General features: G+C 46.1%; 1 protein-coding gene across 8 annotated transcripts in view; it reads left to right on the top strand.

The window, feature by feature from the left end:
- Positions 1-13090, top strand: part of BRCA1 (BRCA1 DNA repair associated) — a 103359-nt gene extending 90269 nt beyond the window's left edge. For all 8 annotated transcript variants that reach the window (XM_023204007.1, XM_023204003.3, XM_023204002.3 and 5 more), the window contains 4 exons: positions 5692-5746; positions 7612-7685; positions 9405-9465; positions 11587-13090. In XM_023204007.1, coding sequence (XP_023059775.1) covers positions 5692-5746; positions 7612-7685; positions 9405-9465; positions 11587-11711 — 315 coding nt within the window. In that variant the 3' untranslated portion in view covers positions 11712-13090. The remainder of the gene's footprint in view (positions 1-5691; positions 5747-7611; positions 7686-9404; positions 9466-11586) is intronic.
- Positions 13091-17875: the final 4785 nt, after the last annotated feature.

Raw genomic sequence — 17875 nt, 5'->3', positions numbered from 1 at the left:
TAATTTTTATAGTTTTTAGTAGAGACAGGGTTTAACTATCTTGCCCAGGCTGGTCTCGAACCCCTGACCTTGTGATCCACCTGCCTTGGCCTCCCCAAGTGCTGGGATTACAGGTGTGAGCCACTGTGCCTGGCTAATAACAACTAAAATTTATACACTGTTCACTAGGCCAGGCACAGTGGCTCATTCCTGTTAGTTATCCCAGCACTTTGGGAGACAGAGGCAGGCAGATTGCTTGAGCCAAGGAGTTTGATACTAGCCTGGGCAACATGGCAAACCCCCATCTCTACCAAAAAAAAATATACAAAAATTAGCCAGACGTGGTGGCATATACCTGTAGTTCCACCTACTTAGAAGGGTGAGTTGAGACTATCTCTTGAGCCCAAGAGGTGGGGGTTGCAGTGAACCGAGACTGCGCCACTGCACTCCAGCCTGGACGACAGAGAGAAGGTCTCAAAAAAAAAAAAAAAGATCACTTTATGCCAGGGGCTGCTGTAAAGGCCCAACCATGTTTTAAGTAATTAACAATTTTATGACAACTCTATGAGCTATGTACTGTAATTATGCCTATATTACAGATGTGAAAATTGAGGTTCAGAGAGGTTGAATAAGTTGCTCAAAGTCACACAGCTAGTAAGTGATGGAACTAGAAGTTGAACTCAGGAAGTCTAGCTCCAAGTCTAAACTCTTTGTTAATTTATTTTTCGGGCCAGAGTCTTGCTCCGTCACCCAGGCTGGAGTGCAGTGCCGCTATCTCTGCTCACTGAACTTGGGAGGAACTTTTACTTCCCAAGTTCAAGCAATTCTTGTGCCTTGGTCTCCCAAGTAGCTAGGATTACAGGCATGTGCCACCACACCTAGCTAATTTTTTGTCTCATTCTGTTGGCCAGTCTGGAGTGCAGTGACGCAATCTCAACTCACTGCAGCCTCCAGCTCGCAGGTTCAAGTGATTCTTGTGCCTTAGCCTCCCACCCAGATAATTTTTTGTATTTTTAGTAGAAACAGGGTTTCAACATGTTGGCCAGGCTGGTCTCAAATTCCTGACCTCAGATGATCTGCCAGCCTCAGACTCCCAAAATGCTGGGATTACAGGGGTGAGCCACCATTCCCAGCCTTAATTTTTATATTTTTATTAGAGATGGAGTTTTGCCATGTTGGCTAGGCTGGCCTTCATCTCCTGGTCTCTAGTGATCCACCCACCTCGGCTTCCCAAAGTGCTGGGATTACAGGCATGAGCCACTGCACCTGGCCTCCAAGTCTAAACTCTTAACAATACCATAGTTTGTTGAAAAGTTATTGAAGGCTTCACAGAGGGAAAAAAAATGGAGCATTCTAACAGCTTTGCAGATGAGACCCAAGAAGACTCAGTGACTTTCTCCAGATCATATTGTAGCAGATGACATAGTCAGAACTGTGACTTCCTCTCAGGGAGAACTCTGTGCAAGATTTCACACCTACCTGTCAGGCCTGAGCTAGCTGCTTTCTGAGCTCCCTAAGTGCTATGTTCCCAGTTTGCTTTTCTTTCTTTTTCAAGTGTGCACTGCTAGCCATTTCAAAACATCCCAGGCCGGTCACAGTGGCTCATGCCTCTAATCCCAGCACTTTGGGAGCCCAAGGCGGGTGGATCACCTGAGGTCAGGAGTTCGAGACCAGCCTGGCCAACATGATGAAACCCCATCTCTACTAAAAATACAAAAATCAGCTGGGTGTGGTGGCAGGCGTGTGTAATCCCAGCTCGGGATTACTTGGGAGGCTGAGGCTGGAGAATCGGTTGAACCCGGGAGGCAGAGGTTGTAGTGAGCCAAGATTGCGCCACTGTACTCTAGCCTGAGGACAAGAGGGAGACTTCATCTCAAAAAAAAAAAAAATCCCAGCTGGGTGCAGCGGCTCACGCCTGTAATCCTAGCACTTTAGGAGGCCAAGGCAGGAGGATCACTTGAGCCCAGGAGTTCAAGACTAGCCTGGGCAACATAGTAAGACTCTGTCTCTACAAAAAAATTTAAAAATTAATTGGGTGTTGTAGCGCACTCCTGTATTCCTGTTACTCAGGAGACTGAGGTGAGAAGAATGCTTAAGCCTGGGAGATCGAGGCTGTAGTGAGCCTTGATGGTGCTACTGCACTCCAGCCTAGCCAATATTGTGAGACCTTGTCTCAAAACAAAACAAAACATCCTTCTACTGAGCACTTTCTGTTCTTTTATAGAAACTTAAGAGGGAACCAGTACAGGTAATTTCCTAAGGAAAACTGCTTTGGGACATGGTCACAAATCAAGCCTGGAGTTTTGAACTCTTGAGGTCAGCCTGTTTTTACCTTCTGAGCCTATCAAGTAATTGTTCCAGATGCCAAGAAAAGCTGCTGGCCTTATTTCTGCTTCTGCCTTTACCACAGGGGAGCACCATGTGAGCCAGTCCTCTGTTTTTCCTCCACAGTATGCTAGGCAGTATTAGCACAAGATTCTTCCTTTCTTTAAAAAGAAATTCTAGTGCTTTGGATTTTTTCCTCCATGCAGAATAGCAATAATGGAAAGTATATGGTCAAAGTAATGACATTCTGAAGATACTAAATGTCACCGTAGTATTTTTCTCTGGAAGAGAAATGTATGTGTAGAGGTGAAACTTCACATTTCCTTTTTTTTTTTTTTTCTTTTTTTTGTGGGGGGACGAAGTTTCACTCTTGTTGCCCAGGCTGGAGTACAATGGCACGATATCGGCTCACCGCAATCTCTGCCTCCCGGGTTCAAGTGATTCTCCTGCCTCAGCCTCCCAAGTAACTAGGATTACAGGCATGTGCCACCACATCCAGCTAATTTTGTATTTTTAGTAGAGATGGGGTTTCTCCATGTTGGTCAGGCTGGTCTTGAACTCCCGACCTCAGGTGATCCACCCACCTTGGCCTCCCAAAGTGCTGGGATTACAAGCCACTGCACCCAGCCTGAAATTTCAAATTTCTTTTTCTCTTTTTTATTTTTTTTAATTTGAGACGGAGTCTTGCTCTGTCACCCAGGCTGGAGTACAGTGGCGTGGTCTCGGCTCACTACCAGCTCCGCCTCCTGGGTTCACGCCATTCTGCCTCAGCCTCTTGAGTAGCTGGGACTACAGGCGCCCCCCACCACGCCCGGCTAATTTTTTGTATTTTTAGTAGAGACGGGGTGTGACCTGCCTGCCTTGGCCTCCCAAAGTGCTGGGATTACAGGCATGAGCCACCACACCCAGCCCAAAACTTCAGATTTCTTGTCTCATAACTAGACATCCTCATCACTGAGTGTTAGCCTGGATATAAGCATTCCTAATCTTTTGTACTTTTCATGTCAGCATTTGGCTCCAGCTAGCTGCCTGGAGAGAACTTCTAGCATTATGAGCATGCAGGTCCTATCAAGAGGTTGGGGGTGCAGTTTATTCATATAGATAGTGAGAGTGGCACAGATGGATGCTGTCCCTTAAAACAAACAGACTTGTCTTTGGGAGGCTGAGGCGGGTGTATCATGAGGTCAGGAGTTCAAGACCAGCCTGGCCAACATAGTGAAACCCCGTCTCTACTAAAAATACAAAGAATTAGCCAGGTGTGGCCGGCGTGGTTGCTCATACCTGTAATCCCAGCACTTTGGGAGGCCGAGGCGGGCAGAGCATGAGGTCAGGAGATCGAGACCATCCTGGCTAACACAGTGAAACCCATCTCTACTAAAAATACAAAAAATTATCCAGGCGTGGTGGCGGGCGCCTGTATTCCCAGCTACTTGGGAGGCTGAGGCAGGAGAATGGAGTGAACCCGGGAGGCAGAACTTTCAGTGAGCCGAGATTGCACCACTGCACTCCAGCCTGGGCTACAGATCAAGACTCTGTGTCAAAAAAAAAAAAGAAAAGCCAGGTGTGGTGATGTGCACCTATAATCCCAGCTACTTGGGAGGCTGAGGCAGGAGAATTGCTTGAACCCAGGAGGTGGAGGTTGCAGTGAGCTGAGATCACGCCATTTTGCTCCAGCACAGGTGACAGTGCGAGACTCCGTCCCAAAAAAAAATAAAACAGACTTGTCCTGCTGCCCTTTCTTTTCCCTCTGGCAGGAGAGAGAGAGAGTGTGTGTGTATATGTGTGTCCATCTGTCCGTCCATCTGTCTGTCTATCAAGGGGGAGGGTGACCACTTTCTAAAAGACCATCCATGTATTTTTAGCTTCCTGATTTTTTTATTTATGGCAGTCTCTTTGAAGCCAGGTGAATTTTAGGCCTTGGCAATTTTCTTTTTATTGGAATGGGAAGGTCAAGACAATGAGAGTCACCCAAAACATATCCATTCAAATGATACAATTTTAGGGTTTATTTTTAAGTGATACCCAAGTTTTTTGCTAAGAACCTATGCCAGTGTGTATATGAGAATTTGCACTGCCCCACATTGTTGCCACCAGCCACATGGGACTGTTTAAAGTTAAATTTTACAAATCAGCCAGTCGTGGTGGTGTGCACCTGTAGTCCTAGCTACTTAGGAGGCTGAGGCAGGAGGATTGCTTGAGTGCAGGAGTTCAATGCTGTAGCAAGCTATGATTGTGCCACTGTACTCCAACCTGAGTGACAGAATGAGACCTCATCTCTTCAAAAAAAGAAAAAAATTAAAATATGAAGTTTAGTTCTTCATTCACCCTAACCACATCTCCAGTGCTCAATAACTATATGTGACTCATGGCTACCTTATTAGCATAGATATAGAACACTGTGACTATCACAGAAAGTTGTTTTGAACAGTGTTGCCAAGCCCTGTAAGTGGAAGAGGCCGTGCAGTGTGATCTGTGTCTTCAGGAAACCAGGCAGTCAGACCAGTTCAATGAGGAGAGGCAGAACATGGCTTCACTTCTAAGTTAGAAACTGCTTAGATGACCTAAAGATACAATGGCCATTCTCAGAGTAGTGAGAAGGAAGGAACAGATGTTTAGGGAGCTAGAAGAAAGTCAGAGAGGGCCGGACGCAGTGACTCATGCCTGTAATCCCAGCACTTTGGAAGGCCAAGACGGGCAGATAACGAGGTCAGGAGTTCAAGACCAGCCTGACCAACATGGTGAAACCCTGACTCTACTAAAAATACAAAAATTAGCCAGGTGTGGTGGTGGGCGCCTATAATCCCAGCTGCTCAGGAGGCTAAGGCAGGAGAATCACTTGAACCTTGGGGGCAGAGGTTTCAGTGAGCCCAGATCGCACCACTACACTCCAGCCTGAGTGACAGAGTGAGACTCCGTCTCAAAAAGAAAAAAAAAAAAGTCAGAGGAAACAAGGAGCATGTACACCTAAAATCAACATAGACCCCTCTGCTGATGGGGTCATGGTGAATACTTGAGGTACCAAGTCTGGATAAACATTGAACTTCAGCCAATAGCTTTGAGTTTCTAGCTATCCAAGCCTTTTATTAAACACACAGAAGGACCTTTTTTCCCTTTCATCTAACAAGTAAAAGCACCTACAAAGAATGCCTATAGAGTGTAGGTTAACTACACATACACTTCAAAAAGATCTTCCGAAATCCTTTAGTGTTCTGGACATTGGACTGCTTGTCCCTGGGAAGTAGCAGCAGAAATCATCAGGTGGTGAACAGAAGAAAAAGAAAAGCCCTTCCTTTTTGAAAGTCTATTTTTTGAATAAAAGCCAATATTCTTTTATAACTAGATTTCCTTCTCTCCATTCCTCTGTCCCTCCCTTTTCCTCTCCTCCAGATCTTCAGGGGGCTAGAAATCTGTTGCTATGGGCCCTTCACCAACATGCCCACAGGTAAGAGCCTGGGAGAACTGCAGAGTTCCAGCACCAGCCTTTGTCTTACATAGTGGAATATTATAAGCAAGATCCCCCAGTGGGGGTTCCTCAGATTGCTGAGATGTTGTAGAGGCTATTCTATTTCTCTACCACCCTCCAAACAAAACAGCACCTAAATGTTACCCTATGGCAGAAAAAAAGCTATACCTTGTCCCCCTTCTCAAGAGCATGAAGGTGGTGAATAGTTAGGATTTAGTATGTTATGTGTTCAGATGGCATCGAGCTGCTGTTAGTGCCACCATGTTAGTGAGAAAATACCTTTGGATAGGTAAAACTCAAGAAGTTCTGCTCTTCCTAAACCATCTTAATTTACTTACATAGAAGAAAGCACAGCAGCTGGCCCACCATGGACAGACCCAGAGCAGGGGAAGATTCTCAGTGAACATTTTTGTTTGTTTTTTTTTTTTTGAGATGGAGTCTCTGTCGCCCAGGCTGGAGTACAGTGGCGTGATCTTGGCTCACTGCAACCTCCACCTCCCGGTTCAAGCGATTCTCCTGCCTCAGCCTCCCAAGTAGCTGGGACTACAGGCACATGCCACCACGCCCAGCTAATTTTTTGGATTTTTTTTTTTTTTTTAGTGGAGACAGGGTTTCACCGTGTTAGCCAGGATGGTCTCGATCTCCTGACCTCGTGATCCACCCGCCTCGGCCTCCCAAAGTGCTGGGATTACAGGCCTGAGCCACCGCACCCAGCCCTCTTGGTGAACATTTTCTAATTAAACTTGACACTGAATACAATGTTATACTTAGGTCTGCAATAAAGCTCACCTGGAGTTGGGCAGCACAAAGGCCCTGGTGTGTGTATAAATTTGGTTTGTTCTTTTCACAGCAAAAGCTACCCACTTTTGCCTCCTATGCCTGCTTCTGCCCATGGACTTAGGTCCTCCTACACCTTAGAGGAAGCCTTAGCATCTGGTCACAGGCAGATGAGTGACAGCAAGAAAACCTGGCTGCAATGTAATTTTGTTTCCATCCTCTTTATTATCAATTGGATTTTTATGAAATTTCCAAGTTCCACTCAAGGATTTCTCAGTGTTTTTTTACTTTGGTATAGTGCAAACCAGGGTTGCCAGCAAGTATTATTTTGGGGGTGATTTAGTCAGCCTTCGTTCAGTCAGACAGACAGGAGCACCTCAGCAATTCCCAGAAACAGGCTGATGAGAAAGAGCAACATACATGAATGTCTTGAAGAACACATCCAACAGGGCCCACTGGGCAGTTCTGATATTCCAGGTACACGGAGAACATCTCCACAGTCTCTTCTGATTTCTTTTCCCCTGAGTATATGGATTCCAGCTCAGCATGTAGCCTTTCCCTGCTGAGTCTCTAACCAGGATGACGTGTATTTTTTGACTAGATGAATTATCTTCCCATCTCTTGACATTTACAGTAATTACCACCAAGTATGGTATTTTCAGTGGCCATGATTATCAATTACCAACACAGAATTAGGATGAAGGGAGAAAGGGAGGGAAGGAAGGTGGGTGTTTTTTCACACAGTGTCTTAGCCAGCAATTTAGCAAATTAATTAAAATTAGATCTTCGATTTTTTTTTCTTTCAAGCATTTTATTTGAGAGACTGTCAAACCTTATACCAAGTAGCCTTATAGAGACTGATAACCAGAGTACATAGCATATCAGTGGCAAATTGACTTAAAATCCATACCCCTGCTATTTTAAGACCATTGTCCTTTGGAACAGAGAGAGAAACTCTCCCACTGAGAGGTCTTGCTATAAGCCTTCATCCGGAGAGTGTAGGGTAGAGGGCCTGAGTTAAGTACACAGATTACTGCGGTGATTTTATGTCTAAATGTCCTGTTTAGATCAACTGGAATGGATGGTACAGCTGTGTGGTGCTTCTGTGGTGAAGGAGCTTTCATCATTCACCCTTGGCACAGTAAGTATTTGCTGCCCTGTCAGAGAGGAAGGACACAGTATTCTCTCCTGTGATTGAGCAAGACCGGCACCTGTCAGTCCCTGTGGACGCCCCTACTGTAGCCTCAGAAGTCTTCTCTGCCCACAAAGCTGTGCCAGAAGACTCCATCTGTAAGGGATGGGTGAGGATTTGAGAACTGCACATATTAAATATACTGAGGGAAGGCTCTTTCCTTCTAACTCTTTTTGCCATATGCCCCTCCCTCTCCTCTCTGACTGCCCCAGCATACTGTGTTTCAACAAATCATCAAGAAATGATGGGCTGGACGCTGGGCGTGGTGGCTCATGCCTGTAATCCCAGCACTTTGGGAGGCCAAGGCAGGTGGATCACTTGTCAGGAGTTTGAGACCAGCCTGGCCAACATGGTGAAACCCCATCTCTGCTAAAAAAATACAAAAATTAGCCAGGCCTGGTGGAGCATGCCTATAATCCCAGCTACTTGGGAAGCTGAGGTGTGAGAATCGCTTGAACCTGGGAGGCAGAGGTTGCAGTGAGCCAAGATTGCACCACTGCACTCCAGCCTGGGTGACAGAGTGAGACTTCGTCTAAAAAAAAAAAAAAAGAAAAGGCCAAGCGCAGTGGCTCATGCCTGTAATCCCAGCACTTTGGGAGGCCAAGGCAGGCGGATCACGAGGTCAGGAGATAGAGACCATCCTGGCTAACATGGTGAAACCCCGTCTCTACTAAAAATACAAAAAATTAGCTGGGCGTGGTGGCAGGTGCCTGTAATCCCAGCTACTTGGGAGGCTGAGGCAGGAGAATGGCATGAACCCGTGAGGCGGAGCTTGCAGTGAGCGGAGATTGTGCCACTACACTCCGGCCTGGGTGACAGAGCGAGACTCTGTCTCAAAAAAAAAAAAAGAGAGAGAAAAGCTAGGCACGGTGGCCAACGCCTGTAATCCCATCACTTTGGGAGGCCGAGGCGGGCAGATTACGAGGTCAAGAGATCAAGACCATCCTGGCCAACGAACGTGGTGAAACCTCGTCTCTACTAAAAATACAACAATTAGCTGGGCGTAGTGGTGCATGCCTGCAGTCCCAGCTACTTGGGAGGCTGAGGCAGGAGAATCGCTTGAACCCGGGAGGTAGAGATTACAGTGAGCCAAGATCACGCCACTGTACTCCAGCCCAGGTGACAGAGCAAGACTCCATCTCAAAAAAAAAAAAGGAAAAAAAGAAAAAATGATGGACTGGGCCTAGCGCCTCACACCTGTAATCACAACACTTTGGGAGGCCAAGGTGGGAGAATCGCTTGAGCCTGGGAGCTCAAGACCAGCCTGGGCAATACAGTAGGACTTCAGGTCTACAAAAAATTACTAAAAATTAGCTGAGGCCAGGTGCGGTGGCTCATGCCTGTAATCCCTGTGGGGAAGTTGAGCCCAGGAGTTTGAGACCAGCCTGGGCAACATGGCGAAACCCTGTCTGTACCAAAAATACAAAAAAATTAGCCAGGGGTGGTGGTATGTATCTGTAGTTCCAGCTACTTGGGAGGCTGAAGTGGAAGGATTGCTTGAGCCCAGGAGGCAGAGGTTGCAGTGAGCTGAGATCACACCACTGCACTCCAGCCTGGGTGATGGAGCAAGACCCTGTCTCAAAAAAAAAAAAAAAAAAAATGATGAAGTGACAGTGCCAATAGTCCTGCTCTCACACTCTCAATGCTCTTTCCTTCCTGGGAATCCAGGGTTTCCACCCAGTTGTGGTTGTGCAGCCAGATGCCTGGACAGAGGACAATGGCTTCCATGGTAAGGTGCCTGCATGTACCTGTGCTATATGGGGTCCTTTTGCATGGGTTTGGTTTACCACTCATTACCTGGTGCTTGAATAGCACAGTTCTTAGCACATTTTGAATATTTGTTGAATGAATGGCTAAAATGTCTTTTTGACGTTTTTATTGTTTGTTTTATATTGTAAAAGTAAGATATGAACTGTTTCCATGGGGTGGGAGTAAGATATGAATGTTCATCACAAAAATATAAATCAAGGCTGGGGATGGTGGTTCATGCCTATAATTCCAGCACTTTGGGAGGCCAAGGTGGGAGCCTAGGAGTTTGAGACCAGCCTGGGCAACATAAGGAGACTTCATCTGTACAACAAATTTAAAAAGTAGCTGGGTCTGGTGGCAGATGCCTGTAGTAGCAGCTACTTGGGAAGCTGAGGTGGGAGGATCACTGGAGCTCAGGAGGTCGATGCTACAGTGAGCCACGATCATACCACTGCACTCCAGCCTGGGTGACACAGCGAGACTGTGTCTCAAAAAGAAAAGAAAAAGTATAAATTTACACAAAAACAATAAAATAATCCCAGTAATTCCACTACTTGGAGATGATCACCTTAAAATTCCACCAGGCATATATGCATATATATACACGTGTGTATTTTTTTTTTTTTTTTGGGACGGAGTCTCGCTCTGTGGCCCAGGCTGGAGTGCAGTGGCCGGATCTCAGCTCACTACAAGCTCCGCCTCCCGGGTTAACGCCATTGTCCTGCCTCAGCCTCCTGAGTAGCTGGGACTACAGGCGCCCGCAACCTCGCCCGGCTAGTTTTTTGTATTTTTTAGTAGAGATGGGGTTTCACCGTGTTAGCCAGGATGGTCTCGATCTCCTGACCTCGTGATCTGCCTGTCTCGGCCTCCCAAAGTGCTGGGATTACAGGCTTGAGCCACCGCACCCGGCCCCGCACATGTATATTTTATAAAATGTGATCATAATTACACTGTTTTGCTTTTTTCCTTAAGATATCACATACATTTTTCCACATTGTTAAATTACAGTGCTGTTTTCCTGGTGGCTTTCCTTTAACAGATTGAAGTTCATGTTAATACGGTTGCCAGAGGCTGTGGGCTTTCACCAGCAGGCATTCCTTGGGCCTCTTCAGAGCAGGCCTTATGTCCTGAAGCACTGCTTTTTTTTTTTTTTTTTTTTTTTTTTTGAGGTGGAGTCTCACTCTGTCACCCAGCAGGCCTGGTGTGCAGTGGCCCAGTCTTGGCTCACTGCAACCTCCACCTCCTGGGTTCAAGTGATTCTTCTGCCTCAGGATCACCTGACATCAGGAGTTTGAGACCAGCCTGGCCAACATGGCGAAACCCCATCTCTACTAAAAATACTAAAAAAAATTAGCCAGGCATGGTGGCACGCGCTTGTAGTCCCAGTTACTTGGGAGACTGAGGCAGGAAAATCGCTTGAACCCGGGAGGTGGAGGTTGCAGTGAGCTGAGATTGCACCATCACAATCCAGCCTGAGTGACAGAGTGAGACTCCATCTCAAAAAAAAAAAACAAGAAAAATATAATTATCCTGGCGTGGTGGCAGGCACCTGTAATCCCTGCTACTTGGGAGGCTGAGGCAGGAGAATCGCTTGAACCTGGGAGGTGGAGGTTACAGTGAGTTGAGATCGTGCCATTGCACTCCAGGCTGAGCAACAGGAGCAAGACTCTGTCTCAAAAAAAAAAGGCCAGGCATAGTGGCTCACACCTGTAATCCCAGTACTTTGGGAGACCAAGGCGGGTGAATCACCTGAGGTCAGGAGTTCAAGCCCAGCCCAGCCAACATCGTGAAACCCCATCTCTACTAAAAATGCAAAAATTAGCCAGGTGTGGTGGCGTGTGCCTGTAATTCCAGCTACTCGGGAGGTGGAGACAGGAGAATTGCTTGAACCCGGGAGGTGGAGGTTGAATGAGCCAAGATTGCGCCATTGCACTCCAGCCTGGATGACAGAGCACGACTCCGTCTCAAAAAAAAAAAATAGTTGGCTTCTACCTCATTAATCCTAAGAACTCATACAACCAGGACCCTGGAGTCTATTGATTAGAACCTGGTCCAGGAGAATGAATTGACACTAATCTGTGCTTGTGTTCTCTGTCTCCAGCAATTGGGCAGATGTGTGAGGCACCTGTGGTGACCCGAGAGTGGGTGTTGGACAGTGTAGCACTCTACCAGTGCCAGGAGCTGGACACCTACCTGATACCCCAGATCCCCCACAGCCACTACTGATAGCACCTAGCCACAGGTACAGAGCCACAGGACCCCAAGAATGAGCTTACGAAGTGGCCTTTCCAGGCCCTGGGAGCTCCTCTCACTCTTCAGTCCTTCAACTGTCCTGGCTACTAAATATTTTATGTACATCAGCCTGAAAAGGACTTCTGGCTATGCAAGGGTCCCTTAAAGATTTTCTGCTTCAAGTCTCCCTTTGAAATCTGCCATGAGCACAAAATTTTGGTAATTTTTCACCTGAGAAGATTTTAGACCATTTAAACGCCACCAATTGAGCAAGATGCTGATTCATTATTTATCAGCCCTATTCTTTCTATTTGGGCTGTTGGCTTAGGGCTGGAAGCACAGAGTGGCTTGGCCTCAAGAGAACAGCTGATTTCCCTAAATTTGCTTCTCTAAAACCCTGTGTTCACAAAGGCAGAGAGTCAGACCCTTCAATAGAAGGAGAGTGCTTGGGATCGATTATGTGACTTAAAATCAGAATAGTCCTTGGGTAGTTCTCAAATGTTGGAGAGGAACACTGGGGAGGAAATTCTGAGGTAGGTATTAGAAATGAAAATGAAACTTGAAGGCTGGGCATGGTGGCTCACGCCTGTAATCCCTGCACTTTGGAAGGGTGAGGCAGGTGGATCACTGGAGGTCAGGAGTTCAAAACCAGCCTGGCCAACATGGTGAAACCCCATCTCTACTAAAAGTACATAAAGTAGCCAGGCATGGTGGTAGACACCTGTAATCCCAGCTACTCAGGTGGCTGAAGCAGAAGAATCGCTTGAGCCCGGGAGGTGGAGTGGTTACAGTGAGCCAAGATCATACCACGGCACTCCAGCCTGGGTGACACAGTGAGACTGTGACTCAAAAAAAAAAAAAAGGAAAATGAAACTAGAAGAGATTTCTAAAAGTCTGAAGTATATTTGCTAGATTTCTAAAGAATGTGTTCTAAAACAGCAGAAGATTTTCAAGAACCGGTTTCCAAAGACAGTCTTCTAATTCCTCATTAGTAATAAGTAAAATGTTTATTGTTGTAGCTCTGCTATATAACCCATTCCTCTTAAAATATAAGACCTCTGGCATAAATATTTCATGTCTATAAAATGACAGATCCTACCAGGAAGGAAGCTGTTGCTTTTTTTGAGGTAATTTTTTTCCCTTTGCTCCCTATTGCTGAACCACACAGCTTCATAAATAACTTTGCTTGCTGAAGGAAGAAAAAGTGTTTTTCATAAACTCATTATCCAGACTGTTTATAGCTGTTGGAAGGACTAGGTCTTCCCTAGCCGCCCCCCAGTGTGCAAGGGCAGTGAAGACTTGATTGTACAAAATACGTGTTGTAAATATTGTGCTGTTAACACTGCAAATAAACTTGGTAGCAAACACTTCCACCATGAATGACTGTTCTTGAGACTTAGACCAACTGACTGTCTCAGAGCCTTTTCACTGTGCTTCAGTCTCCTCCTCTGTAAAATGGGGGTAATGATAGTATCTACCTCTTAGGATTTATTCAGGCAGCTTAAATACCTTTTGTATTTCCTGTTGCTACCAAAACAGATTGTTGCAAGGTCAGAAGTCTGAGGTGGCTCAACTGTTTCTTTGTTTCAGGTTTCATGAGGCCAAAATAAAGGTGTTTGCAGGGCGTTTTCCCTTCTAGAGGCTCTGGGAATAAGTCCTTGCAATTTTAGAACTAAGATCCCTGTTTCCCACCGGCTGTCGGCTGGGCATCATTCTCAGCTTCTTGAGGTTCCCCACATTCCTAGGCTTCTGGTCCGTCTGCCTCCATCTTCAAAACCAGCAATGGGTGGTCAAGTTTTTCTCACACTGAATCTTGCTGACTGCTGCATCTTTCTAACTCCTGCCAGAGACATGTCTCTGTTTCTAAGGACTCAAGTGATTAGATTGCACCCACCTGGTAATCCAAAGTGATCTTCATATCTTAAGGTCCATAGCCTTAGCCATAGCTGCAAAGTCCCTTCACAGCAGTACCTAGATTAGTGTTGGATTGAATAACCAGAAGACAGCAATCAAGGGAAGACATCTTTAGAATTCTGCCTACCACTTGTATTTAACATGCTTAATCCACAGATGACATTCTCTATCATTATTTCCTGGTCCTCACACTGCTCAGAGACTGGAACCCTTTTTGAGCAAAGAGAATGAAGTCATCACACAATTCAGTCCTGCTGTATTTGCTGGAGATAGTGAAGGAAGATAGGGAAAATGGAGCTAACTGCCAATATTACATTTTATATCAGTCTTCATCATAGCCCTATGAAGTGGGTATTTGTTACCTCATTGGAAAAATGGGAGTTGAATCTCAAGTTCCTTGTTTGTAAGATTTTACTCAGATTTGCACAGCTAATAAATGACTACATGAAGATCCAAAGCCACCTTTCTGTTCCCATCATCAGGTTTCCATCTGGCTCTGTCACTGGACCCTGGGACAGAAGGTTCAAACCTTAAGGGAATTTGGGGAGAGAACTAGATTTTGAGGGGAACTCGCACTCACTTCCTTTTTGGGCCATGGTAGGAGATAATAAAAGCAGCCCCATGTCAGGCAAAGGGTCTTACAGGAGTGGATCATGGCTACTATTTCCACTTCTCTCGGGCCTTCCAGCTTATGACTGTATCTTAGTTGTCAAAGCCTTCCAGTTCATCCTCACCTACAGCTTGACTTCCCTAGGGCCCATGCCAGCTCCCTGTCTACCTGCCAGCAAGTTGACGAGTCTCGGTGTTAGCAGTAAAGTCAGGCAGGAAGCAAGCAGAAGTGCTACTGGGCCTTGAGGCTAAGCCAGGCCTCAGCCTTCTGACCCCATCACTGTTGGGTTAATAGGAAAAGCAGTATCCATCTAGTACAGCCTGCCTTTTCAGGAATAGGGAGTGAAAGCAAAGATGACTAAAATACATTAAAGTTTTCTGTAATTGTCTCTAAGGTCTCCCAACAAATATATACCCCATCTGTTTCAAGTTCTGCATAACCTTTCCCAAAAGTCAAGTTCAGGCCCTGGCCTCATGATGCCTGGCCCAGGTTAAGAGTCTACCTGAGGGGCCAGGTGCAGTGGCTCACGCCTATAATCCCAGCACTTTGGGAGGCCGAGGCGAGCGGATCACCTGAGTTCAGGAGTTCGAGATCAGCCTGGGCAATATGGTGAAACCCCGTCTCTACTAAAAATACAAAATTAGCCGAGCATGGTGACACTTGCCTGTAATGCCAGCTACTTGGGACGCTGAGGCAGGAGAATCTCTTGAACTGGGAGGCGGAGGATGCGGTGAGCCGAGATCGTGCCATTGCACTCCAGCCTTTGCAACAAGAGTAAATCTCTGTCTCACTAAAAAAAAAAAAAAAAAATAGAGTCCTACCTGAGGATGGAGTTAATCCACATTCCTTTGACCTCTGACTTTAAGATGCCCTCCCACTTTTCCACCCCACAATCTCTAGCCCTCTCTGGGCACAGCAGCACTTGGAACTGTACTGCCTTTATCTCATTTTACAAAACAAACTTCTACAAAGAAGCTGGAAAGGAAGGAGAAAGGATTATCATGCAGGCACAGGGAGGGGGCCTAGAGAAGAGCTCTGGCAGATTATGCCCCTCCTAAAAAATGCAACCAGAATCATCAACAAAGTATCGCCTCAAAAACATGCAGGAGAAAAAGAAAGGAATCAGTGTTGGGGTAGTTGGAGCGGAAGGAGCCAAGCTACCCAGAATGTGTCCTCTGAAGGCTGCGAGGAGCAGATAAGGTCAGCCCCAGAGGCAGACGGCACACAGAGAATGGCAGGATGAGGGGGAGCTGCAGATTTATGCAAAGAAGCCCCAGAGAATGGAGCCAGCTACCCAGGGAATGTGGGGGCTCACTTATCAAAGACTACTGGAAAATGGCTGAGCCAGCAGCCCCCTCCACTATAGTGATGCCTGGTACTCTTGAACACCCGGTAACTCTGCCTATAACAAGAAGAAAATTAAAGAAACTAATCTGGCCAAACAGAAAATTAAGGAAAACTAGAAACAGCTCCCATGGAGAGCAGGGATTGGGGAGGTGTAGAGGGAGCTGATCCTGAATGTCTGGAGGATCAGGAGAATGTAAGCAATTGTTTAAGGGGCTAGAAGGAATGGAGATCTAGAGATATCCCCCCGACTCTGGTGGCTGGGGAATATGAACTGTGGAGACATGGTTTCAAGAACTCAAAATGGGCCGGGCGCGGTGGCTCAAGCCTGTAATCCCAGCACTTTGGGAGGCCGAGACGGGCGGATCACGAGTTCAGGAGATCGAGACCATCCTGGCTAACACAGTGAAACCCCGTCTCTACTAAAAATGCAAAAAAAAAATTAGCCGGGCGAGGTGGTGGGCGCCTGTAATCCCAGCTACTCGGGAGGCTGAGGCAGGAGAATGGCGTGAACCCGGGAGGCAGAGCTTGCAGTGAGCTGAGATCCGGCCACTGCACTCCAACCTGAGCGGCAGAGTGAGACTCCATCTCAAAAAAAAAAAAAAAAAAACCTCAAAATGATATGTGACAGCTTAACATTACAGTTCAGTGCAAGGTTCTCAAAGCATGATCCCTTGATAGAAGTGTGAGGGGGCAACACCATCACCTAGGAATTTGTTAGATATGCAAATTCCCAGACTCAGTGAATCCCAGACTTAGCTGGGGCCAGCAACCTGTGATTCTGCAACAGGCTCAAGTTTGAGAACAAATGGCTTAGTGTAAGGGGCTGCTAATTGGTATATAAATGTTACCTGTGGTCTATTCTTTTGTCTGTAGTGAATCTTGGGCTTGTTAAGGATAAATAAGGTTTGTGGGCTGGTAAGTGGTTCACTATATGGTTGCAACAGCTGACTTCAGTTAACTTCAAAAAGGCCCTTTAAGCAAAGACAGTAGTCCCCCCACTTATCCATGGTTTTGATTTCAGTTACTTATGGTCAACCATGGTCCAAAAATATTAAAAGGAAAATTCCAGAAACAAGTCATACGTTTTAAATTGTACACCATTCTGAGTATTGTTTGACTTGTTCTATTTTATTAGTTATTGTTGTTAATCTCTTACTGTGCCCAATTTATAAATTAAATTTTATCATAGGTATGAATGTATAGGGAAAAACATCATATATACAGGGTTTGGTACTATCTGAGGGTTGAGGCATCCACTTGTGGTCTTGGAACATATCCCCCGCAGATAAGGGGGTCTGCTGTACAATGCAAGGGACAAAGATTAAATTATATTAGCAGGGCCGGGCGCGGTGGCTCAAGCCTGTAATCCCAGCACTTTGGGAGGCCGAGACCGGCGGATCACGAGGTCAGGAGATCCACACCATCCTGGCTAACAGGGTGAAACCCCGTCTCTACTAAAAAAAAAATACAAAAAACTAGCCGGGCGAGGTGGCCGGTGCCTGTAGTTCCAGCTACTCCGGAGGCTGAGGCAGGAGAATGGCGTGAACCCAGGAGGCGGAGCTTGCAGTGAGCCGAGATCGCGCTACTGCACTCCAGCCTGGGTGAAAGAGCGAGACTCCATCTCAGGAAAAAAAAAAAAAAAATTATATTAGCAATCTAGGAGCAGAAGGGCAAGACTGCTTTTTTAAAAAACAGCTAAAGGTTTAGGAGGTTTTATTAATATTTAAATTGTATTGAAACCACAGCTGCAGCCTTTGACTCCAGCATAGAGATATGCAAATGTGGCTTTCAAAAGAAAGGCAATTTCAGACAGCCCTCAAGGTAAAAAGAACAAATAAAACAAATGATTTTGTAATTTATTGACTAATGGTGCGCAAGGCACAGACACCCGTACCCTGTGAGAGTCAGCAACAGCTGAGCTCTCTGAGGAAAGAAGAGAAAGCCAGCCTGGAGGGAGATGCAGGCCAACCCGTAGACAGTAACAGAAAAGACACAGAGCAGGCAGATGGGAGAAGAAGACAACTGAATTAAAAGGGAAGGAAAATGAAAACCCAGCCCTGGATCCTGTAGACCATCTGATCTTGCTGGCTCTCAGCAGCAACAACAATAATTAATGACTATCATTTGCCACACTTCTACTAAGTGCCACGCACTATTCCCCACGTACAAATGAGGAAAATGAAGCTTTGAGAGGTCAAGCAACTTACCCAAGGTCACACAACAAAAGGAGAGGGCCAGATTCAAACAAAGATTTGTGTGAGGCTGAAGCCCTGTGCTCTTTCCAGTG

The sequence above is a fragment of the Piliocolobus tephrosceles genome, chromosome 16 (genome assembly GCF_002776525.5).
Source record: "Piliocolobus tephrosceles isolate RC106 chromosome 16, ASM277652v3, whole genome shotgun sequence".
Lineage (NCBI taxonomy): Eukaryota > Metazoa > Chordata > Mammalia > Primates > Cercopithecidae > Piliocolobus > Piliocolobus tephrosceles.
This window is presented reverse-complemented; position numbering and strand designations above follow the sequence as displayed.